Source organism: Anastrepha obliqua, chromosome 1 (genome assembly GCF_027943255.1).
Source record: "Anastrepha obliqua isolate idAnaObli1 chromosome 1, idAnaObli1_1.0, whole genome shotgun sequence".
Taxonomy (NCBI): domain Eukaryota; kingdom Metazoa; phylum Arthropoda; class Insecta; order Diptera; family Tephritidae; genus Anastrepha; species Anastrepha obliqua.
Genome location: NC_072892.1, coordinates 86642343 through 86669707, shown reverse-complemented (window position 1 = coordinate 86669707; position 27365 = coordinate 86642343). Strand labels below are relative to the sequence as shown.

At 36.7% G+C, this 27365-nt stretch overlaps 1 protein-coding gene across 1 annotated transcript; it reads left to right on the top strand.

Annotated features, from left to right (window-relative positions):
- The first annotated feature begins 12166 nt into the window (after positions 1–12166).
- LOC129248477 (phosphate-regulating neutral endopeptidase PHEX-like) lies at positions 12167–14977 on the top strand. The gene is made up of 2 exons (XM_054888037.1): positions 12167–14204; positions 14265–14977. Exons 1-2 carry the CDS (start codon positions 12285–12287, stop codon positions 14571–14573), a joined length of 2229 nt encoding a protein of 742 aa, XP_054744012.1. The 5' UTR covers positions 12167–12284; the 3' UTR covers positions 14574–14977.
- Positions 14978–27365: the final 12388 nt, after the last annotated feature.

The following is a 27365-nucleotide window of genomic DNA, read 5'->3' as shown; positions in this document are numbered from 1 at the left end:
ATCCCTGAACACTATAAGTTGATAGAGCGTCGATTTTCCTCTTTCTATGATGAAAAGTCAATAAATAAGAAATTATGTAGTTAACTTGACAGTCGCCACGCGTGATCTGTCAAAAAAACCCGTGATCTATTGGAAAAGGTACCTCCAATCTGATCACACTTTATATTATATATACATAATAGAAGAAGTTGTTGATGCTATTTTTGGCTTTGTTTTTGAAGACATGTTTAAGGTGAATTTGGATAGCTCAGCCAAATCTTGATCGATTTAGACTTCTTAGGTATCATTAGGAAGGCATAGTTTAACCCTCACTAAACCATTCACGTCCAAATATTTTTACAACTATCAGTTTCGATTCCTTTGATAAAATTTCTAAGCATTTTTATGCAAATCTTTTAAGCTCAAAGCCCATATAAATATTTTTAAAAACTAATTTGATTTATAAAAAACTCAATTTAAAATCAGCCAAGCTAACGTAAATCTAAATATTTTTCCGAAATATTTAAGCGGAAGCCTTAAAAATTTAAAAAAAACCGTAGAGATTTTACTGTTGCATGGAGAGTGAACCCTCCTAATGCATATATGCATATAGTACATACATACATACGAGCGTAAGCAGTTAATTTACTTTGATGAAAGTATTCCAAGTCGATGTGCCCGCCGTGCAAAGACTTAGTATTGTAAAATCTGAATAGTCGTAATTACAACAAAAGGTGGAGCTCAGTGTAGCGTGGCCGAAAATAGTAAACGTGCTCCAATTTCGCTGAAACTTACTTTACTTACACTTTGTAAAATGCAATATGGCCACCTTTCTTGTGAGATGGAATTTCAAATGTTATCCGAATTTGATGAAATTCGGTTTACATATTGATTTTACTTAGAAAAATACAAATAGTTTGGTCCACTGCCAAGCCCAGTGGTTATTTGCGGAGCCGGCTGCACCCCACGCTTTGAGAATTAAATCAATTCGTAATGAAGGTGCCACTATAAAAATGAACTTGCAGAGGAGAAAATTTGTGCAAAAAAAAAAAAACTTTTTACTTTGCAATATACAAACAGTTTCTTGTTAAACTGTATAAGCAAATTTTGCGGACAAATTTTTGTTTATCTGCTGAAACTTTACGATTGAGTTTTTTTGCTTATTTTCTATTGCGTTTTTCTTTTAAGTAGCTGTATTTTTGACCTGTTCAACATAGGATAATTTCGGAAATTCTTCAAGCTTTCAGAAAAGTTGCAAACTCTCAGGATATACAAATAAATCAAGAATTACCTTAGTTTGAAATCAAATCAAAATATTTAAATTTTTTCAGAAGATATTTTTGATTTTAAGTCCTCCACTTTTAAAACATTAAAATGTAAGTAATTATTAGAAATAGTAAATTTGCGGTATGTGGAGGAAATTTATATAATAATTTTTTTTTTTTTTTCAAAATTTTTCTATCTGACTCGCAACACTGTATGAAGTTGCAAATGCAAACCACCTAGCGCTTATGAATAGCAAGCCTCAGAATGGATTTACAAGGAGGGCTGCTTTGAAGACTCAAGCATCCACCCATCAAGGTTATGTGGAAATAGTTTCTAAACTAAAATGCAAAATGTGGTAATTTTTGCTACTCTCAAGTGCATATTTAAATAGATTTAGCAAATTAGTCAATGGAGCTTCAAACCAATTTATTTTCAGAAATAGATAATAATTTTGGTGCAACAGAAAGGAGGTCTGTTGTATATGTTCCGGTAATACGTTCATAACCACTTTTTTTCCAGAAGTCGGAATGCAAAAAAGTGCCTGGTAGACAAATCCCTAAAGCTTAGGAGTTCGGTTATGTATATAGGAGTATTTATAAGATGCGCTTGAACTTGTGACTGTGGATAGACGGCACATCGGCAAAGCTACAACAGCCAAAAATGGATTTGAAATTGCCATTATTTCTTCCTAAAATTACTCTTCATAATTCATATTCGCGAATTTTGTTTCTTACAAAAATAATTCAAATTTTTTAAATCATAAAATATGAGTATTGTTCTGTATTTTCTGTTCAAAACATTTCGAAAAAGTAGATGTTTTATACTACATAAAGGGTGGTTAAGTTTCAAGGGCCTGTGTTGATTTTGAATAAAATACAATTTTTTTAGGAAATTATTGTCATTTCACTTTATTATGATAATATTGGTATGGCTCAATTACGTATGCAATAAAATATGGGCAAAATGGCTGCCGCGGCTTCGGAGGCACACCTCCATCCGATGGTCAAAATTTTCGATGACGTTGAGGCATAATTGAGGTTCTATGCTGTTAATGTGCCGAATTATCTCATCCTTAGCTCTTGAATTGTTGCTGGATTATCGACGCATACCTTTTCTTTCAAATAACTCCAAAGAAAGAAGTTTAACGATGTCAAATCACATGATCTTGGCGGCCAATTGACATCGCCACGACGTGAGATTATTCGGCCATCAAATTTTTCGCGCAAAAGAGTCATTGTTTCGTTAGCTGCGTGGCACCGTCCTGTTGAAACCACATATCGTCTACATCCAATCTTCCAATTCGGGCCATAAAAAGTTCGTTATCATCTCACGATAGCGAACACTATTCACAGTAACTGCCTAACCGGCCTCATTTTGGAAAAAATATGGCCCAATGATGCCGCCGGCCCATAAACCGCACCAAACAGTCACTCTTTCTGGGTGCATTGGTTTTTCGACAATCACTCTTGGATTATCATTCGCCCAAATGCGGCAATCCTGCTTATTAACCAATCCACTGAGGTGAAAATGTGCCTCAACACTGAAGATGATTTTCTTCGAAATTCGAGCGCCCGTTTTCATAATAAGCCTGAATAACTTTAACGCGTTGCTCGATTGGGTATCTTTCCATGGTTCAAATTGAGTTAGTCTGAAATTGAAAAATGCCAAATGAAATGCATAAAAAAACTTGACGTTTAGGTGTGGTTCACATTCAACATCGGCCCTTAAAATTTAACCACCCTTTATATTATACAAATTTTACTTTGTGAAGGACTTTTTAAGAACCTCAAAGTCTCAAACTGATAGAACAGTTTTTGTACCTCGGCAGGCAAATATAAAAAAACAAAAATTATTTCCTGAGTTTTTGTTTTGATCCAAGTTCTACAGGGTTTAAAAAAGTTCAGTTTTGAGTGATGTATTGAAAAATTTAATCACCTTAGCATTAAAATTACAAAACATAGTTTTAATGATTCTATTCTGGCCTGTTTAGCTCTTCCGATCCAGTTTAGCTGCTCAGTTTTTATACCAAAAACATCTTAGTAACTTTTAACAAATTTCACCACATTCGAAGTGTAAATTAAGCGGGAAAACTGCGAATTGAAAATAACGCTCCTATCCAAGGTATGTCTGTATGTAGATGTATGCTAATATGTACGTATTTAAGCTCACTTTTGTGAAAATACGCGAAACGGTATTTTTTAAATTGGCTTCAATCAAATTTTCTTCTCTCACATTAATAAACGGCAATGAAAGTCATAAAACACTCATCTACCGTTCGGAGGCGGCATCCTCCATTTGGAAGAAAACATCAACTCAATGAAAGGTATACCTTTAAGCGCCTATTATTATTACTATTATTATTAAAAAACTAAGCCGGTTTATTAAATAATTAGAGCTTGCAAAATCAGACGTTAAATTTCATAAACGTAAGATCACTCGCGCTGCAAACGTCAGAGATCAAACTGATATAAGAGTTTGTGCAATATATACCATATATGGTATAGTGTTGTTGATGTATGATTGAGTCGTAATAGAAGTTTTCTTGAAGTATGCAGACTTAGGCCGACAATACCAAACACTAGCTTGCAGTTGCATTGACAGTGGACGAAATTCAAGCTGATTTCAATCTGAATCACGCAGTGCAGTAAATTTATTCTGTCAAGGACAAAATAATTCAACTGCATAAAGCGTTAAGCCTTACAAATTAGATCAGCTATAACGAATATGAATCTACAATATAATATACAGTAGCTCAATAAAGAACTAGGACATACATGGCATGTAGCTTCAAATTCAACTTTTTTGTAAGAAATTCAAGTTAAATATTTTTTTTTAATTTTTCTATTTTTCTTTTGGTCATTCAAATAGGATTTTAAAAATAGTAATAATAATTTACAAATCCATTACCTACTTGTTATGAACAATTTATCATGCAGCATGTAAAAAAAGAAGTCGGACATCTGGCATTATTGGGATTGTTTGGCACTTGGCAAATGGGAAATCCCACAATTGATTTGCGCTCGGTAGAATAGTGCAAAGAAAGAACCAAACGTAACGAATTAAAATAAAATTTTAGTCGTTTTTTGTTGAATAAAAGTCTAAATTATAAACATGGGTAGACAGCGTGGACAAAGGTCATTTCAAGTCAGAAATTTAACTGTTAGTCATCATGAGAAAGGTAAAATCGTTCGGGAAATCGCAGATCTAGTGGATAGACCCGGTTCCACTGCATACGAGGTGATAAAATCCCGTCGAGAAGAAATCCGGACCACCAAAACTGCTTTCGGAAGCAGATTGTCTATGGATAGTGCAACAATTTGAGAAAAATCCAAATTGTAGCGCTCCTAAGCTCGCAACAGAAGTCTCCCAACACCTTAATATTAACTGTAACCCCGAAAGTATACATATAGTGTTGCAAAAGAATTATTATAATGGAAGAGTTGCACGAGAAAAACCTTTCATCAACGAGATTAACTGACGCAAGAGAATAAAATTCGCAAAGCGTCATGGAGATAAGGATTTCGAGTTCTGGAAGCACATTTTATTTGCAGATGAAAGCAAGTTTAATATTTAGGTCAGATAGACAATCATATGTACATATGTATGTGCGGAGAAAGCCTAATGAAGAGTTGCTGGAAAAAAAAACTTACGTCCGACAGTTAAACATGGGGTGGGTCGGTAATAGTATGAGGATGTATGTCCGCTGCTGGTACTCAAAATTTACGCTTCATTAAAGCCAATATGGACCATAAACAATACCTAACAATTATGAAAGAAAATATAGTTGGGAATTAAGGACAATTTCCAGTACTATCGAGACAACAATCCCAAGCATAAGGCACACAAACAATACCTAACAATTATGAAAGAAAATTTGGTCCGAAGTGCTGACAAGTTGGGAATTAAGGACAATTTCCAGTACTATCGATACAACAATCCAAAGAATAAGGCACTTGATATCTGTTGTGGCTTATGCACACTGCCTTAAAGTACTTGCAACACCTCCACAATCTCCAGACATCAATGTAATTGAGCATCTGTGGGCTTATTCGGAAAGCCAACAGAAAAAGAAAAAAATAGAAAATGCTATTAAAGGAAATGTAAAAAATAAAGGCTTGACGACTAAATATTAATTACGAGGGCGGGTCAATAAGTCCTTGACTTTTTGCTTTTCTGACCTCTTTACTGAAAAAGAAATACTGCTCCTGTCAACAGGCATCTGTCAGTTGACTCCTGTCAAAATTTGAACGTGCTGTAGTCTGATAAAGGTAGCTGTAAAACGTAAACGACGCCATGCTGTCGGCGCTGGCCTAAAAGTTATTTAGTTCGTCGCTACGTTTATATCAGCATATAATATAACGCTTCGTAGCCAAGAGTGTCGCTTTTTTCGTTTCATCGAGTCTGAAATCACTCCCAACGATTCTAAAGAAGTTTTCACTTCAAAACATGAATTCGAAACGAAATTATCCACAGACGTGAAAGAATCTGAAAATAAAGTTGCTGCTGATCTAGAAAACTCATTTTTTGACTTCGATTCAAACTGTGATACATACACATTTATTAAAATTTTTTATATGATGTAACCTAGAGATATCCTGCTCAGCGCAAAACGCCGAAGCGATTAGAGGGAAACATCATATTCTTCCCATACATTGCCATTAGGCAGTGCCCGGAGTGATTTCAACCATTTTACTAATGGAATACCGATCTAGATTGATGAGGGCCCTAGTTCTGTGTTCACACCATCTAGGCAATAACTCTTTAGTTACCTCATATGTAGGCTTCTTCATGCTAACCGGTGCCAGTTGGACGCGCAAGGAAGCCAAGTCCTTCTTCGCCTGATCTTTCTAAAAGAGAATTGCCTCTATATTCTAATTCACCGTGATCCATCGTTCGACGTGATTGAACATCCCGAATTTTAATGGCTTAACCCTCCATTAAGCAAGACAATTAGTTCAACTTTTGTTTTGCATGGAGCATAACAGAAATACGTTTGAATTTGAAAAAAATGAACAATAATTTTGGAATCGACTTATTATGGCGCGGTAGGCGATGAATTTATCCAAGATAATGTTCCCTCTGACGCTCATCTTCAAAAATCGGCGATTTTGGGTAGCCTCCACGCTCGCCCGTTTTGACGACACTAGGCTTTTTCCCGTGTGTCCTCAAACAGTCGACTCTTTGAAAGCCAATATTCGTGGGGAAATCGACGTCACAATCGCAGAAGTGCTCCAAAATGTTATGAAAAATGCAAAAAAAGAGCACAAATGTGCACCACTGTAAATGGTGGTCATCTTATCGATATTGTTAACGGTCATTGACCCAATAAATTATATTATTATACATCGAAATTTTAAAGGGGCGAAATCGAGGTTGGTGCATTTTTCACCAAATTATTCATATCCCTCATGTCTCAAGTATAGAAGGCACCCGCTATTTTTAGTGGTTGACGGACGATCGACCTCAGTATCAGGACACAGTGCACATATCGAAGGCATGCAACAGACACCAAATCAATGCACCGCTGAGTGTGAACTTCGACAGTTTGCTGTCAAAGTGCAATTATCTGGCTTTTGTTGCAGCTTTCCGATATGCAAATGGAAATGAGATGAAATAAAAATATGAAATCGAACTAGACGACAGAGAGCTTTTAAAAGAAGAATAAAGTGTAAAATAAAATAGAATGTGAAATAGATTTATGAGCAATAAAATATGCAAATCTGACAGCGATGATGACAGCTCACTCTCAGCCTACAAACGCATAACCACTCCATAGAGAAGACGCCTTACAGATACTCGTATACGATTACGCCTAGCCGCTATCGGCCATTTCACTACGCGCACAATTGCAGCCGCTGGGCGGTTGTCGATGCAAGTGCTTTTTGATTTAATTTATTTTCATAAGCGCAAAAAATATATGTATATTTTCATTTTATACTTGATACTTCATATCAATTCTATACATTTTTTCGACTTTCTTTTTTTGCAATCAATTTACGCATTGATACCACATAGACTTCCCAGGAGATATTGGATGCTAACCCTGACAAACAACAATAACAAACAAAGCTTGCCAATCTTCTCAATTCAAGCGCTCTTGGACACTATTGCCACTACTACTGTTGGAGCTGTTGTCGATTTTGTTGTTGCCGTCGTGGTGATGATCTCTGCTGTTGGCTGAAGTGATGCGTTGGTGTTTTGTGTGCTGCCTTGAACTTAAAAGCAGAGTTGTGATTTTGTGTTTGTTATCTCTGTATGTTTCTGTGGCGTTGACGATGCTGCTGCCGGTGTTATTGACACTGATTGGATTAGGTTTGTTGAGTTTGAAGTGCGCTCAATTCAAATTGCACAGAAGTGTGTGTTGACGTTAGGAAAGTTCCTTTTAATTATATTTAACTCGTATTTATTTTGCACTGTGTGCCGCAAGCAAAGAGTAAAAAATACACAAAATAAAAAATGTAAAAGCACTCAAGTGCACTTTTGCATGACGAGGCTCTTGAAGTTGTTGAGTGTAATTTAAACTTGAGAGTTGCAATAGTTTAATTGAGTGCTCGGTGGCACTTAAACATACGCACATGTGTATGTATACAGTGAAGCTCATTACTTCACAGCATTTTGGAAGGACGTATAATAATAGAAGTAAGGAGAATTAAATTTTTTCAATATATTTGTATTTACAACGCAAATAAATAAACCTCTTAACAACTCAAATAAATTTAAGACAAATATACGAAAAAAAACAGAAATATTTCATAATTTTACGCGAAATTTTCCTTAGCCGCATGTGCATCTTGGACTTTTAATATGATGTAGAGCTTATGTTCCTATTTATAGTTTGGACAAGTTCACTCAGGTATGGGACAATACATTTCCGCATTATATTTATGCCCATCTATCTCTATAAAATTCTTCTGTGCGAGTCATTTTCACTGAACTCGTCATAATCGGCTGGACCGAGTTTGATGAAATTTTGCGTGTGTGCTGGTCCGTAGATCGTTTACATTCATATTTGGACCCGTTAGGTGGGGCATTTGCCTATTATCAGTAAAGCGTTCTTACATGCAAGCAAAACTCTACGCTCTGGGCGCCGAGTCGGGTAAATTTGGCCTTAAAATCAATATCGACAAAATGAAATCAATAAAAATGAACACCAAAAATTACAACAATTTTATGCTTTATGGGAACAAATTTCAAGAAGTCGAAGATTTTACCTTCCTAGGCAGTGTATTATCTGCTGAGAATAGTGCGGAAAAGGATATCTTAGCCAGAATAAATAAAGCAACTGGCGCATATACCCAGCTACGCCAAATCTGGAACTCATCACAAATATCATTCCAAACAAAAATGACTTTATTTAAATGGAATGTCATCTCAGTACTGCTCTATGAATGCGAGAACTGGCTTGTAACTGACCATCTAACCGGAAAATTTCAAAGTTTTGTAAACAGATGTCTCCGGTGTATTCTCAAACGTGTGGCCAAACGTCAACGATGATATGAAAAGTGCAATTTGCAGCCAATGGCCACCATATATGTATATATATATGTATTATTGGCGCGTACACCCTTTTTGGGTTTTTGGCCGAGCTCCTCCTTCTATTTGTGGTGTGCGCCTTGATGTTGTTCCACAAATAGAGGGACCTACAGTTTCAAGCCGACTCCGAACGGCAGATATTTTTTTATGAGGAGCTTTTCCATGGCAGAAATACACTCGGAGGTTTGCCATTGCCTGCCGAGGGGCGACCGCTATTAGAAGAATGTTTTTCTTAATTTTGGTGTTTTCACCGAGATTCTCTCTGTGAATTCCGAATGGTAGTCGCGCACCAACTCTTTCGGCTACGGCGGCCGCCCATATACATATGTACAATTACGAAAGTGGAGGTGGATAGGCCACTAACTACGATAAGATGCAACGGAAGTTTGTCGACAAGCTCTTGATTGGAATTCCCAAGGAAGCAACAAAAGGGGCCGACCTAAGATTACAGGGTTTGAAAAGTAATGAGTCTTCCCGCGCGGAGCGTCTGCCAAGCGATCAACCGGATCGGCTGGTGGGGGAAAATGATCGTTGGACCTTCCCCTTCCACTAAAAACCGGTCCCAGTTCGCTGGCAACAGCGGTGCAGTCAACATCGCTCCGCGCGTGAATGCTGTTTTAAAAGTGTGTTAGGATTTTGCAGTGGCGAAAATGCAGCGATCGTTGGATCAACGTTACTCGATCAAATTTTGCGTAAAGCTAAACAGTTTGTACCTCCAGGAAGCACTGTAAACGCGGCATTTTACAAAGAAGTGCTCCTTCGGCTGAAAAACCGCGTCGCCCGGGTTCGGCCCGACCTCGTCAACAATTGGACCCTTCATCACGACAATGCGCCGGCGCACACCGCCTTCCTCTGCACCTCTGCATTGGCCAAGATGGGGGTTCCGGTGCTTTCCCACCCTCCCTACAGCCCAGACCTGTTCCTCCGGACTTCTTCTTGTTCCCGCGCCTGAAAAGAAAGCTGAAGGGTAGGCGTTTCTACTCCATCCAGGCGATCCAAAAAACTGTGACAGTCGAATTGAACGCGATTCACGCGGGTGAGTTTAAAAAATGTTTCCTGCAGTGGTAGGACCGCTACCAGCGGTGTATTGACGCTCTAGGGCCCTATTTTGAAGAATATTAGTTGTATAAGCCAAAAGGTTTAATAAAACTGCTTAAAAAAAAAGGCTCATTACTTTTCAATCAAACCCTGTACATTGAGAATATCGCTACAAAAAGAAGTCGACTCATATATATAGGAATACGTATTGGTAAGAATAACAAAAATAATTTTGCAGGAAATTTAACCGCTAGCCGCTGGAGTCCAGTTTATTCATATACCTATACAGCTGAGGGATTGACGAAAAACAGTCTTCATCAACTTCCATTAATATAAAAACCGAATATATGTACTTGCTTTTAGTGCTAAGATTTAATGACTTAGTCACTCAAAATATAGAAAAAACTCGAATATAGAAAAAACTTCATCTACTAATTGTTTATAACAAAAAAAAAAAAACGTTTAGTGAATATATTTATGCCCAGATCCAGCCAAGTCAGCAAAATTGGCACTTTTAGGTCCAGCATCGTTGAATACTGACGACCAGACGACCATTTAGAAACACAGCCCTTGAAATTGGCCGAAACATTTTTATTGGGATTCAGGTCCACACTAAAAGTCACTGGTCCAGTTTGGCCAACCAAGCAGTGGTTCCGATTGGGAAGAAAACAATTTCTTTGACTTTGGTACTGTCGAAATGCAAACTTTTGTGGGTCATTTTGACGAAGATCACGCCAGTAGCAACTGAAATCTTCGGGGTCACTAAATTAAACTTTTCTTCATCTGAAAAAATAATATTGCAGTTGCTCTTTTATGTCATGACGTAATTTGGGGGTTTTTTAAAAGCTTCTTTCTTTTTATATTTTGGTTCGAATAAAATAAAAACTGTACAATTTTGGTGGAAATTGGATGAATGTTTTAAAACTCCTTGGGAATATTATCTAAAAGAATAATAAAATATATATGTATATTATATATGTCGCGTACATCTCTTGTTGGATATTTGACCGAGTTCCTCCTTCAACTTGTGGTACACGCGTTCATGTTGTTGGGACCTACAATTTTATACGGCCTCCAAACGTCAGATGGCTTTTTATGAGGAGCTTTTACAAATTCACTCGAAGGTTCGCCACTGTCTGCCGAGGTACGGCCGCTATTAAGAAACATTTTTTTTTATAATTTGGTTTTTCATGGCATCAGTAAGTTTTGAACCCAGGCCCTACCGAATGGTAGTCACGCACCAACCCATTCGGCTACGGCGGCTATACTTCGTTGAAGTATCTGGACTCCGGGTTACAAAATAAAATCCCGAAAATTTCCATCTCTAGTCAGTGTAGACGTCCATTTTTAATCTGGCTTAAGCATGTCGCTTGACCATCGCTGAGCTGTTGTTGCTTTCGCTTGTTTGGCGAGCAGCGAAGTGGCGAATCGAAAGCGGCTAATATTATATTATCTACCCGTCGGAATATTGCATAAAGGTCTTCGAACATATTATGAAACGGAACAATAGAGTCTTTCTTATTAAGCCGCAAAAAAAAAAATACAAAAATCAACATAAAACTGAGTTGCGATGCACATCCTTATTTCTCCGAAAGCATCTCAAATGTAAAGGAGCTTATATTACTCTTAAACATTATTATCTGCAAATCATAACAAATTCCAAGTTGAATAAACCAAGACCCTTCAAAAATGCATAATTTCATTGACACATCGTTAATCAACATTTTGTAAACACTCAGGAGCTGTGCCGTGCAGCAATCAAATTCATGAAAAGTGATTCACACTGAGCTGCGTTAAGAAATGGCACACACACAGCCATACATAAATACACCAGGCAAAGAGATTTTAATCCATAAAGAAAAAAACGAAGAAAGCGCCAGACGACATTAAAGTGATTGCAAAAAGCTGTAAACACTTTCGTGTCGCGTCAAACGCAGAAACAACACATGCCAGATAATCAGATCAACGTTGAATGGCAGCGATGAGTGAAGAAGAGTAGACGAATTGGCGGACTGATGTGATAGCGAGGTGACGGGCTGACATTATCAACTAAGGCGCGCGCGCATGATATATTAAACAAACGTGCAGCTGTTGCTTTCACCACGAGAAAAAGCAAAAACATTTCGGGGCATATGTATGTATGTACATGTATGCACGTAAGAAAGCCGATGGTTGCATGCGAACTCACTGAAGAAAAAAACCATATGTAGAAGAGTCAGAACGTTTTGAAATGAGCACAATGCCGATGTTGCTACTGCTGCTTGTGGACCACTTCCAGGTATGGCCGCTGTTGCAGCGCATCACAGAAATCATTCCATTCAGTTGAGAACAAAGAGTGGCATTGACACGAAGTGTTGCTGTGTGTGCCATTAAAAGAAAATAAGGCATCCCGGTTGTGCGCTGATATTTAAAAATCGTTGAAATAATCTCGTTGTGCTGTATTCCAATTCGCACTCCTCTGCCATAAGATGATGCGCGCGCATATTTTCGTTGTAATTTATGGCTTGTTTATAGCAAAATACGCATTTGCAGCCCCCGCTACCAATACGAACGCGGAGGATATAAATGCGCTTTATGTGCAACAACTTCTGAGCAATCTTAATACCAGCGTTGATCCTTGTGAGGATTTTTATGCATACGCCTGTGGTAACTGGGCGCAAAACTATGACGCTGCCGCGTATGTTGATGTGCCCGGTTATATGGACCATAAAGTGAATAAACAACTGTTGAGCGCGTTGTTGGCGGCCAAGGCGAAACTAACTGAAAATGGTGTGATACAACAAGCCTGGCGCTACTATGAGTCGTGTGTGAATCTTGAGGCGCCCGCACTAAATTCATTCCTGCGCTATGTGCAACAGGCATTGCATTTGGAGTGGCCCATATTTCGCGCTGATTGGCAGCAGCCTTGGCGGAATGAAACACAATTTGATTGGTTGAGGGTAATTGGCGGCTTGCGCGCTTATGCACTGAATGGCGTATTTATTACACAACATGTAAATGTGCGTCTCACCAACGGTTCACATTATCTGTTGGAGTTACATGCGCAACAACCAATAACTGCGGTGACGTGGTCACTTGCCTTGCGCTACAAGGATATTGAAGACATATTTATTAATTTTGGTTTGACACTGGAGGAGGCGCATAATGTGAGCACCGCTGTTATTGCGTTGGAGCAGGCTATGGATAACGCATCCGGTGCTTTTGCACTACTAAATGCGAACACTTTAAATGCAAGCGATACAAATGTGACGCGCGCAAACTTGACGAGCTTCGAGATGAATATCGCGGATTTAACGGAGTTAGTGCCGCAAATTGATTGGCGGAAGTACTTGGAAAATGCGCTCGGCCAGGTAGTGGACTTAGAGAGAACTTTGGTGCAAACATACTCCTACGATTTGACCTACTTCCGCCAATTGCCAGCTCTGCTTGCCGCGCACTCAAATGAAACTATTGCCTACTACATAATGCTGAAATTTATGTATCAATTAAGTGCCGATTTGCCTGCCGTTGTGCCCGGAGCGGATAAGTCAAACCACTGCGTGCGCCTGTTACGCGGTTATATGCCACTAGCAGCTAATTACTTGTACGAAGAATATTACTATAAACAGCGACGCGTGGCTAGTGACGCAGCGCTGCAGCGCATGTTCAACAAATTACGTGGCAACTTCGCGCAAATAGTCGCCGTCAATACTATGCAGCTGAACTCCACCGCACGCGCTTACATACGCGACGAGCTGGCCGGCATGCAGCTACGCGTAGGCAATGTGCCGCATGCGGCGCAGAATTTGACACGTTTTGTTGAAGAATACTATGCGGATGTACGCATGAACGGCAGCGACTTTTATGTCAACCATATACAGCTGATACGCAGCAATGTGCGCCGTTCGCAGGCGAAGCTGTTAAATTTACCACGCGCGTCAAATGCGTCGCAGCAGTTGATTTACGAGCACGATTTCGAAACTGCGAGTTCCTCATCGCCGGTGAAAATCTTCGATAATGTTGTGCTTGTGCCATACGGCTACCTGCAGCTGCCGCTGTACGATCACCGCCTGGACGCGCTGTTGCAGTATTCGCTTTTCGGTTTCATACTCGCGCATGAGATAATGCACGCTTACGATCTGTTTCACATCATTTACGATCAACACGGCAACTTCAATGCGTTGGGCTTGGACGTTGCTGAGCATTATTGGGATTTCATCAACTGTACGCGCCAGACGCAGCTGAATGATGTGCTTTCCGAGAATATGGCCGATGTAGCTGGTTTGCGCCTGGCATACCAAACGTATTTCGGCGTGGCCGAGAGTAGCGCTGTTGCAAAAGAATCAAACAACATTACTAAAGTTGATGTTGCAAAAGAATCAAACAACATTACTAAAGTTGATGTTGAAGCTGAACCACGGCCGTCATCAGCTGGGCATGTTGGAAATGTGACTTCAACAACCAGTCAGCTGCTTGCCATGGATAATAATGAAATCACTGATAATTTCACAAACACCTCACCATCGGCAGCCTCATCCCCATTACAGCCGCTTGGCAATTTCACTCGTCCTCAACTGTTCTTCATCAACTCTGTGCAATTTTTGTGCGCCAACATGCCGCGCATTCAGGCGCTGGACGTACAAGCGGTGCACCTCGGCCATGACATGCATGATGTGCGCGTTCGACGTAATTGGGCGAATTTAGAGCATTTTGCGGTCGCATTTCAGTGTGCACGCGACACACCGATGAATCCGAGCCAGAAATGTCGGTGGTGGTGAGCAGGTGAGGGGCCTGTGCGCTTGTTGTCCATAATGTGGTGATGGCGCCGTTCATAAGCGGATTACAATTTTCTAATTCTAATATGTATGTATGTGTATGTACTTTAATGTTTGTTTGCATCTCTTTGCGAAAAAATAACGAATTATGTTAATGGTAAAAGTGTAGCTTATTTGCGTTAAAGTTCTCGCATTTGGCGCGCTCGAAGTAGAAACATTTTTCGCTTACAAATAAACACATAAATAGTTTATGAATTATAATTTCCACCCTTGACCGCCTTTATGTATGCAGCGAATTTTTGCGTCGTGTCTGAAAGCTGTTTAAGCATTCGTAAAGTTAGTTTGCGGTACTTGCCTTTTGTGTTGGTTAAATGTATTCCCAGTTGTGAATTGTAATTTTGAAATTATTTCTGGAATATAAAGGAAAAGTTTTGCAATTAAAAATATTTACATATTTATGGATGCAGTTTAAATATTTATACATAAAAATATATGAAAATGAATTTTTAATCACTGCCTGAGTTTTATTTTACCGCTTAGTTTGATAAGCTACTTTAACACGAATAAGTGTATGGCACTTTAACAATTATTTTCATTTATGTTGGATGAACGATTCTGAATAGGAAGGATGTTTTTTAAGAGAAACGGAATTATTACGAAAATTAGCTATTTAATTAGGTAGATACTCGTACTTAAATGACATTAATGATTTCGGGAATAAAAACCGTCCGCAAAGCAAGAATAGCACTTTTCATCTCTCATTGGTAAGCATGTTTTTGGATGACTCGAAGTTGGACGGAAGGGTTAGTGGAGAGTATTCTGCGAGGAGCTTAGCGTCAAACTGAAATTCAGACTACCGGACCACTATAGTGTTTTCTAAGCGCGGATGGGCTGCTTACTTCTATAACTACTATGAGGGAGGTAAACCCTCATTACAACAGCCAAGTGGCAATTCAGGCCCTAGGCTTGTTGTTGGTGTGTCTAAATTATTTGGGTATTACCTGGCCTCTCTCCCACATGCATCCGAATATTTTGATATTAGGCTATGGGTCACAGTGGGAAACTGTTGGGCGGAGAAGAGACAGGGGATCCTCGTGACGGTTTCTTGGCAAAATTAGAGGATTATGGTTGACTTGAAAAATTGTGGTGCGAAAGGTGGGCGTTCCGTCCCATCTCTTTTTAAAAAGACATTTAAATTACACAATTTTAAAGTCACATTCCGTACTTGCTTTTATTTGACGTTTTAGTTCGGACTTCGTTGAGCCACTTAATAACTTTTGACCTTTGTTGGTACTGGAACATTTTCCATTTTGCGAGCTGCAAACATACGAGACACTAGTGCAAGGATGCCAGTGTCGTTTTCTAACTTTCTCATGCTTTCTATTGTCAGGCAAAATTGATAGAAGCATGCGACCCACAGTATCTGATTTTCGGAATTTAGGGGAACTAAATTAATAATTTAATTTAAAAGAACAAATTTACAGAGATAAAGATCGTTTCTAAATGAATTTGTGTCACTGATTCCAGAAATGTAATTTCTTATCACTATAATTGTTTTCTACTGAGTTTTCAGGATTCATAGAAAAAATCGCTTGACGCTTGTGTTCTCATATTCTTGTTCCGGAATACCTATTGCGGACCTAAATTTATTTCCATTCTCTTAATTTTTTTTTTCTAAATCTTTAATTTTCTTTTGGGAATGAGTTTCACAATTCCGTTATTTGTAATTTTAACAAGTAATTTTCTGGATTACTGGACTACTAATGAAAACTTCAATAAAGTGAAAGAAAAGTTGATCAATAACCGCAAATTAACTATCAAAGAGCTGGCAGAGCACTTGAAGTTGATTATGAGTCTGTTCAGGACATTATATGATAGTTAATGATTTGGGCTTGCGTCATGTTGCTGCAAAGTTGGTGCCAAAGGGCCAGAATTTTATGTAAACAAAGGGACGCCAACGAAGGCGTCCAAGGCTGAATCCGACCCAACATTCATCAAACATATCGTTACTGAAGACGAGACAGTTTTGAGTCAAAAAAGAAAGCGATGCTCATGGTTTTTATGGATTACAACGGTGTACTATACACCCCGAATTTTTACCAGAAGGACCGACAATTAGTATGTTAATAAGGGACTATTATTTGAGCATTATGGCACGTTTACGTGAAGCAATTCGCTAAAAGAGAAAGGATTTGTGGGAAAACAACTAGTGGATTTTGCACCATGATAACGCACCGCGAGTGCCATCATTATCTGTGAGTTTTTGGTCAAGAACGAAACGAATACCATCTAACAGCCATCCTTTCATCTCATATGGCTCCCTGTGAATTTTTTCTGTTCGCGGTTTAACAGCCGAAAAGAAGCATTTTCAATTTTATGAATATATTTAGCGAATTTTTGGATCAAGTGGGCATGCTCTCGCTTGCAAGGGTTCCACTAGTAATAATACAAAAACCCAGACTAACAGTAAACAGTAGAAAATTATCAACTTGGGCCGTGTTACTAAGCAGACTTAATTAATGAGAGACTCTTACGATTTTAGGACTCGCAGCTCCGTAGGAGCGACTTACGGTGTGGGTAGATCAGATTTAGCGTATTAAAGTATTCTCTGTATTATATCAAAATATAAATATTATATTATATCTCAACTGTTCAGCTTTTCCATACAGGGTTACCAACTTTTATACACAGGTATATATATATATATACACCTGTATGAAGTACATACTATGTACAAGTACCACCATGACTGTAAGTGCGTTTGTTCTTTACTATATGGCAAAATTTCAACTTCATTCGCTTCAGTTATTTACTTACAAAATTGCGTTTAATTCAATCAAGCAAAAACTTTTCAGACAGTAAGAAGTTCAATTTATCTTAATATTCTCTTTCAACAAAAAGCTGCCAGTGAATGTGAGAAATTGTACTGGATTCTAATAGAGTTAAAATTGTGCTGGTAATTTGACAAATTGACTGTAACTGCAACTGTGAAAGGTGGTGAGGCAAATGCACTACTATTTTGCTTCACTCTTTTGCATTTGCTAGCGCATTGCGGCTTAAAAATGTAACAGTGCAACTACATATATACATATTTTGACATTTGCCAAATTATCAAAATCCAACGTACATTGGAGATATAGATTGCCAAGGTAATTCGCTGCCGTGTTATTTTGCAGTGCTGCTGCTATTTTTGTATGGCCTGTTTTGGGCTGTCAACTGCCAGCGCAATCGCAGCAAAAATCAATAACCAGCGTCGAAAATGAAGTCATATCCTTTTTGTGTAGAATTTTTTAGTGTTGTTTTTGCGTTTTTTGTGGCATTCGTCTCGTAATCGCATATCCGTAGCTTGCTGGCAGTAATGGGAAAATCGTGCGATCAAAAATCAATACTTGGCAAATTCCCACGTTGCGAAATGGCGCAAACAATAATGCAATCGGGAAACAAGAAATACCCACTGCTATATAACAATAAATATACAAACATGCACAAACAAAAAAAAAGTACTTTGTTCGCATGTTATTTGCCTGCTGTAGGTTGTTGGCTGTCAGTTACCGTTGCCCAATGCCCAATTCCCGATTCCTGTTTGTCCTTCATGCAGCATTCTGTGCATTGAAGGGGGTTGGCTGACTGCTGAAAATGTCGAGAACCACACATCGACATCAATAAGTCACACAAATTGAATTGAATCAAAATGGTTTATATTTTTGTTGCTCTAAATTGTAGGATTTTCGAAATATTTCGTGTGTATTTGTAAAGAAAATTGGAATAATATTGCGCCGGAAATGAAAAATGTCAACGTCGGTAGAAACGCTAGTGGCACACTTAATGCACTTTGGCATTTTATTTGTACTTTTCGTTTTTCGTTAATTGATTTTGTCGTCCATTAGTAAATTAACATGTGATATTGATAGTGGAAATATGAAAAATATACGACATATGAAAAAACATACGATATATGAAAATCTGGAGAGATTGCCTTGGTAAAATTTGCATACATTGAAAATCAGGATATAGCAGAAATTTTTTATCTGGTTTAAGGCTACATGGTTGCGGTAGAATGAATTCAATTTAGTGCAATAATATCCAATGTAAAATTTCTAATGTATTCTTAAAAAATAAGCCACTTTATCCTTTTACAATAATTGTGAATTTGTTCATGTTAAATATTTTTCGTAAATTCTTTAGAAAATGATAGTTCATTGTTTATCAAAAACATCAAAAATAAAAGTTCGAAACTTTGTAGGAATTTAAAAAACAAATAACAAATTTCACACTACCGAACATGTGTTTCATACGGAACAAAATTCCCAATATGGTGAGCAAAAAAAAAAAAAAATGGACAAAAACCAGCGCGATGCTTGAGCGACTTCAAACTTGCAGTCTTTTAAAATTGTATATTTAGATATTTTCTAAATATTCTGATTAAAAAGTGGAAAATTTCGATGATATCGGTTCATTTTTGTTAAATTTACGAACAATTTCGATAGAGCTTTCGGTGACTACTGATTTTGGGCGGCCCGTATGTTCATTGCCATTTTTGTCCAAACATCTCTGAAACGTGTAAACCACTCATCAACTCTGGCACGAGATAGACAATCATTGAAATAAACTTTTTTCATCAATTCAAGTGTTTCGGTAAATGTTTTACCGATTTTACATGGAAAGAAATAAGTAAAACAAATCTAAGTGAAATGATAACAATAATAAAAAGTGAGTAAGTGTTAACCTCAATTTTCGCAAATTGTGATAAAACTATAAGTATGCAGGTAAATTCCAGAAAAGAACAAAAACTTTTCTGCAATCACTCTTATTTAATAACGCACTGATAATTTCACAGATATACTAACTTTTCGAGGTATTTCATTATTATTTTTCATTGTTGTACTTCCGATTACTCTAAAAATGGAAAAATGTTGTATTAAATAAAAATATATCTTTTTTTAACAAAAAAGTGAAAAACCGCGCATTTAAGGCTTAAGGTAGACCAACAAATACCACTAAGGTGCTATAGATGCGAATTGGTACAAGAGTGGCGGTAAGCATGCACACCACAAGTCTTAGTTTCTGCTGAAGAAGCCTACACGAAATAGTCTAATAGGCAGTGAAAGGTCTCTTCATCCCTTTCTTGTCGTACATAAATCTTGCAGTACAGCTCAGAGTTCAGCACAACGCCTAGGTCAGGTTATATGGTTCTCCAAAGAGGAACCACTTCGACGAAAAATTATGTTTATTGTTAAGCATCGCAAGGAGAAGAGTCAATAGGTGAATGATATCAAAACTCGCTATTTTCTTCGATACCTGCTTAACCCAAATTTTAGTCCCGGGAAAGTAGAGCAGAACTACAAAACTAAAACTACTTCAATAGTGGCATCTGCAAGAGTCTGCATACAATTCATAACAGCCACAATAAAAATACATTTTGCTTGTGTGCAACAAATAATATTCTGAAATTGGATACACTTTGCATATTGCATTTGCTCTTGTTAACATTTTGACATAGATTTCACAACATTCATTATTTCTTCGGACGTGACTTCAGTACATTCTTGATATCCTATTATTGTATGCTGGGGAAATCTGTGTTGCCGTAAATCCCATTTAAGCTAGGCTTAGACATTTTGTAGACCAGTGTAATTATTTATTACTGGTCATTTCAAGAAGAAATTCTGTCTATCTAAACAAAAGGTCTTTTCTAGTGCGGAAAAATGTGTGAAAGTAAATCATTTGTATGAGGTACTTGCAGCATAGACGTTAACTCACACCTTCTGACTGTATTCTCCATCTTAACAACCACCAATAACCCTTCCTCTATTTTTAACATTTATGATTTTTCATTCGGCTTACATTCGTGGTAGGATTTCCCAATTTGGACGTTAACTATGTAGCGATCATCTGTTTTTGTGTAAAAATACACAGTACCAACACAAGGACGATTCGTCTGGCAGAATTACTGTTCAAAATTTTTGTGCGCAGTTTCACAGCTTATTAAATTTTAGTGCATAAAGTGCAAGTGTAAATTTGCTCGAAAATATGGTTGAATTTTTATACTTTTTTTTTCTTTCTCCACATACAAAAAAATTTAGTGCATTTGAGAAGGTAGTTTTCTTTGTGGGAAGTAGAAAAGTAACACGAAAAAAGTCTTTTTTTGAAATTATTATATTGAAATTAAATAAATTTTTGAAATTATTATATTCATTAAGCTTATTAAATGAAAATGTTTTTTTAGACAAAACCATTTAACCAATAAATAGTAGATTTGAAACACAAAAATGTCATACTCCAAAAACTACATATAAACTATTCGAAACATTCAAAAATCTAAAATATTCTAAGATCTCTCATATAAACTCAAAATATATCACAAACTCGGAAAATACTACATGCATTTTTTAATGCACGATATTTCAACACTTCCTTCCAATAGGCTATTGAATGTAGAATTTACCAATTTGGTAGTTTCTCCGACAGTAATCTTCGCTCACCCCTCCCACATACATGGCATCTTTCTAGACCTCATTGCTTGTAATTTAGTGTTTCTTTATAAAGGGTGATTTTTTAAGAGCTATAGAAAAGTTTTTCAAAAAGCACACGTAAAATTCAGAAAAATTCATGAAATTTTTATTTAAATCGATAGTACAGTCCATATAATTTAATGTTTGAAGATTATTTCATGCAAATGTTGACCGCGACTGCGCTTCAAATGGTCCATCCACTTAGTCCAATTTTGGCATACTCTTTCCAATGTTTCGGCCGGTATCTCACATATAAATGTTTTAATGTTGTCTTCCAATGCGTTAATTGAAGCAGGCTTGTCTGAATAGACATGAGCTTTAACATAGCCCCACAAAACATAATCTAAAGGCTTTATATCGCACGATCTGGGAGGCCAATTGACAGGTCCCGAACGTGAAATAAAATGTTCACCGAACTCGCCTCTCAACAAGTCCATTGTTACGCGTGCTGTGTGGCATGTGGCACCGTCTTGCTGAAACCACATGTCATGCAAGTCAAGCTCTTGCATTTTGGGCAAAAAAAAGTTGGATATTATTTCACGGTAGCGCTCACCATTCACAGTTACATTACGATTCGCAGCATCTTTGAAGAAGTACGGTCCAATGATATCTCCGGCCCATAAACCGCACTAAACTGTGACCTTTTCTGGATACATTGGTACCTCTTGCAATTCTTCTGCCTGACCATCACTCCAAAATCGACAATTCTGCTTATTTACGTACGCATTGATCCAAAAAGGAGCTTCGTCGCTGAACACAATTTTTCGACTTTAAATAAAATTCAATGACTTGTAAGCGTTGTTCGTTTGTAAGACGATTCATGGTTAAATTATAGACCAAACTGAAGACGTTTGACAGTGAAACAAAACACGAAACGGGCGTCAGCTGTTTAAACCAACTGTTTAAAAAGATAATAGCTATAAAATCAACTTCTTTCCAGAAGTGCTCTTAAACGCCCATAAGTGTTGAATAGGGGTTAAATCAGGCCGTATTTAATATATGCTGAGTTCCACCGGCTTGCTTTAAATTTTATTTTAAAATATCAACGTAAGTATCATCATCGCTTTGGCCTTGGAGTTATAATTTCGGTATTTTCGAATGAATTACTGTCCGAACTGAACTGATATCCATGCCTTGCCTGGACATCTTCCTATTTGCCATTAGTTTTGACCTTCTTTCCACAATTTTATTACGATTTTTCAGCGTAGAATTATGACACTTAGTGCATTTATTCCTGGAATGAGCGCAAACAAGATTTGACCCCTTGAACCTTACCTTATCGGAAACTTTATTGTAATTCATTGCACACAAAGGTATTGAACCATTTAACGTAAATATTTTCCTACCACTTTGAACGCAAAATACTTTCAAATAAATACACAAAAATAATTAAGGAATTTATACTAAATAGTTCAAATATAGAACTTAAAGTAAGCAAACAATTTTTATGATGCGCAATGCCGATAAATATGCTGGATTCTGAAATTCATCCGTTCATCATAGCAAAACAAAAAGAAAAAAATTCTCCCAAGCGAGTGCAAAATAAGAACAACATACTCACATACATATTTATGTACATATGGTATGTTTATTAAATTGCGCAAATCGTTTCAAATACACCAGCGCACTATTGTGCAAATTGCAGGACGGGGGCAATGAGTCATCGACTGACAAAGTAGCGCAATAATAATAAAAAATAAAAAAATACAAAAACTAAAACAAGCTCGATACATAGCAACTCATAAAAAGTGGTTAAGTGAAACAAAAGCAGTTGCAGAAAAATAAACTTTTATAGTTTAATTTGTATAATATTTGCATATTAAAGTTGGCTAACGAAGTTTCCTTATTTTGTGTTGTTCACGTGTTATTTTGAATTTTTTTATTTTTAAATTTTTGTCTCTATGCAGTGATTAACTTGCTAATAAAGCTACGATTCGTTTCCGTTCATATATGGCGCGTCACACCTACGGCGCCAGCTGGCTAGCTGAAGCAGTGAAGACTGCAATCGACGCAACACTTTCATTAGTGGCATAGAAGAATTGTTTTTTTTTAAGAATTTTTTGTTGATGTGGCAGTTCTACTTTGTTGCTGAGGCATGGGGCATAGAACAACATGTAGAAATGCAAATATGAATGCAATTTAAGTTACAAAAACAATAACAAACACTGCTATTTGAATGCGGTTGCATGCAAAGCGCGAAGTCCAATTAAGTTTAGCAGCTAACATAATTGAAAAGAAACGTAAGTAACTGTATACGCATGTACATATGTGTCAGTGCATACATGAATACTATGAGTTTGTTACCTCGCAAGAAAAACCTTCACTCGCGACAGAAGTTTCTAGCTCAGAACTAAAACGATTTCGGGAATTTCGAATAATTGCGTTACTCAAGGCCCTGATAGCAAAATCTTAACAGCAGAGTTCGATAGGGTCAAAGATGAAAGGTAAACGCAAACAATCACCTTTAACGCATAATACGACTGTCGTGTATTATGATAACTACGTTCGCTGTAATGCAATAAGGTTTCTGGTACGGGTCAGGGCTGGAAAGTGAGGAGGATTGTTTCGAAGCTACTAAATTCATGTTATTGCGACATATTTGAGTTTTAACAGAATTAAATGATCAAAATTATAAATTAAGGTGCACTTATTTAAAAAAAGAGATATAAAAATAAATTTTATTTTATTTCTAGCTTCGAAACTAGACTTGAATAGTAAGTTGATATCTTTTTAGCTATTGAGCGATTCCACTAAGGAAATCCAGGTATTTTGGATGTGGTCTTAAATTTTTCTGAAAATGGGTTTCGTTTCAGACTTGAGTATAATAAGAAGTAAGATCAATATTTTTTGAAAAAATGTTATAATTTTGAAAAAAAAAAAAAATATATATAATTTTGGGAAAAATGTTATAACTCTGAAATTTATTCAATGTTGAAAATTTTAGTACGGAGTTCTTTAAAGTGACTTTCGTTCTTTTTGACCTTATTATAAATTTGTTTTTGTTTTAGGTTAAAAATTCTTTAAAAAATTTTTTTTTAGCGAAATAAGTTTACTTTTCTTTGAAAATTTTTGCAGGATTTTTTTTGTAATTTCTGAAAAAACATTGTGAACATTATTCGAGCATAGCTCAGCTGTTAATGGGAAAAATTAGTAAAAAATCTGACGCGAGTTTTTCAGAAAATACACAAAAAAATATTCCCAATAATTTTTAACAAAAAGTAAAATTTAAAATTTTTTTATTTAAATATTTTATCCTAAAAATCAAAAGTTTATACAAATTTTATGGTATTTAACTTCAAAAACATTGAATAAACATCAAAATTATAAAATTATTTTCTAAATATCAAAAATTAAAAAATTCTTTATAAAATTCTTCTTCTTTTCTCGAAGACCATGTCCGAAATCCTTGGATCGCTTGAAAGCTATCTACAGTCTGATTTCTCATAGATGTTAAGTTTAATACTCTTTCGGAATCATTTGAAAAAGTATATAGAACCTATTAAATCGCAACTGTAGAATGTTCATACCACTAAATATTTTAAAAGGGATGTGACGGGGTATAACTGGGAATTTATGTATATATGTAGGACATTACTATGTCAAATCTACCTATGATTTATATGGGAAGAGTTGGTTATTGAATGAATGCGCACTCATTATGGTTCTGAATTCCCCAAAACGCACCAATTCGGTACTAGTAAATTTTCCTGTAGGGAATGTGAATAAAATATTGTCAACAATGTTTACTTGCGTTTTTAAGATTGCAAAGTTAAGGGCATAAAGAACTTACGGGTTAGTTTTACTTCAAACTCAAGTATAAAACGTGGTGAAAGGCTAAACCAATTAAGCCGTTTAATTAAAATTGAAATGTTGGGTGGTCTAAAAAGTTTGAGCAAAGTAAAAAAAACCGTTTTTTAATGAACTAATGAAGTCGTATTCATAGTGCCATTTCTCTTCACAAACCCAGGATAGAGCTGAGTTGGGCTGAGCGTATATGTCTTTCTTCTAGCTATACCAGCAGAGATGTCTATTTCTACTTCTCGCTATGGTATTCGAGAAGGCAGTGCGCTGGGGTTCTGGGGATTGGTCACATGAATGACAGAAACCGATGGACCATATTCCGAGTCTGTGTAGATGGTTGCGCAATCTGCAGTGCCCAGTGCATATTGTCAGTTTGTCCTTCGGATGTCTTAAGAAGGTTTAAGTCTCTTTTGGTTATATCTTCGCAGTAAGGACTTAGCGGAAGTTTTAAAATATTATCAATTTTATAACTCCGATGGAAAAACAGTACTTACTAAGTACTTATGGTTGCCCAATCTCTATAAAAAATGCTTGAAATTATTATTTTTTAAATAAAGCATAGGGTGTAATTATCTGGACATTATGTAAAAGAGGAGAAATATAAAAAAAAGAAAGAAATAAAAAAACCACATTTCTTTTTGCTATCGACAAAATTTCGCTGGTAGCATTAAACATTTTTTTTGGGCCATTCGTGGTTAGAAGTACATACTTGTACTATAGGGTGATTCAAGGGCGAAGATTATCCTTGACAGCAATTATTTGTGATATGTAATTTTTTTATTTTCCAGATAATTGCCCTTAAAGGCCTTTGCAAATTTAGACATTGAACGACACTCAATTGAAAAATGCGTAGACGTGATCCAAACGTGTAGTCGTTCTGCAACAAGTGAATTTGCGGGATTTTTTCCTTATGTGCAATGATGCCCCTAAACCGATACGCTAAGAAGTAAAACTGCCACATAAAGGTTACTGAAAATTTGCACTCATATCGAGTCACTGCTTTTTGGGTTGGCGCAGGCATCGTACTTTTTTGAAAACTATGCCAGTAACGCTGTTTGCAAACGCCAGCGAGATATGCTAACCAACTTTTTCCGGCTTGAACTAGATGACGTGGACTTTGACAATATGTGGTTTCCACAAGACGCTGCCACTTGTCTTACCTCGCATGAATGAATGGTCCTATTGCGAAGGAGGTTTCCAAGACGTGTTACCTAACGAAATTAAATGACCGCCAAGATCTTATCATATGACTCCATTGGACCTCTTTCTCTGTGAAGAAAGAATGGCCCATGCGAGTAAACCCCAGATGCGTCTAGAACTGTAGAACGAAATCATCCGTGTTACATTGATATACCGCCAAAAACTTACGGAAAATTTTGATATGCACATCCTGTGTTGTCAGAGGAGTCGTGGTAGGCATTAAATGGATAAATGATATATCTTTTTGAAATTTTTATTGTTTTATTTATAAAATAAAACCTGCGGTCATATTGAATCAAGCTATATATATATATATGTATGTATGTGCACGTAAACATTCTGATTAAATATTTATTTCAATCACTATTTTTAATCTCAATGCATTACTCGTGGAAAGTACGACTTTTTATGTACAAAATCGTGTCAAGAACAAACTCACTATTTGTCCCCTAAACTTAATTTAAGAGTTCACTCTAAACGATAAGGCAAGAAGAGTAACGCACAAAGCAAGTAGCGTAATTCATGTGAATATTGAACGGCTAATTACTGCCGATTGTCGTTGATGATGTAATGCCGGCATGTTTTGCAATTTGATAGCTTGACCTACACCCAAACAGAACAAAAAATCGTATAAAAGTATAGTAAAAACAAAAAATCAAAGAAAGTGGCGAAGTGAATGACGCATGGCAAAGAAACGTTCAGTGCTGATAATTATGAAATAGAAACAAATTACCAACACTTGTACGCTGTTCAGTGAATTTTGAAAACTATAGAAATATGTTTGCACTAATTAATTTTTTTATTGCTAAAACAACAAAAAAGAAAAAAAAAAAAAAACACAAGAGTCATACAATTTTTCTTGTACGTACATTTCATTTCATGAATGACAACCATTTTATTGCCATTCTGCAGCAATATTTTATGAATTAGCTACTAAATATGTACAAGTATAAAGAATTATACATATATATGTATGTACATATCTTTCAATTGCTTCATATTACACCGTGCAACAGTGCTTCTCACACATGAAAAAATCTCAATGGCGGTAAATCTCCGTTTTTAGTTTCTCACCATAACTTCAGATTTTTTCTAAAGGACCTCAAAGTTTCAGCTAGGATCCAGTATTAAAAAAATATGCTGATTCTGCCACAGTATGTGTTATTGTCATACTGGCATCAAATGAAAGAAGAATACCAAGAGAATTGAAAAATTTATTTTTTTATAACAATCCTTGTCAAAAAATGTGGTAAATGTTTTTTTGAAATGAATGGGTATCAAA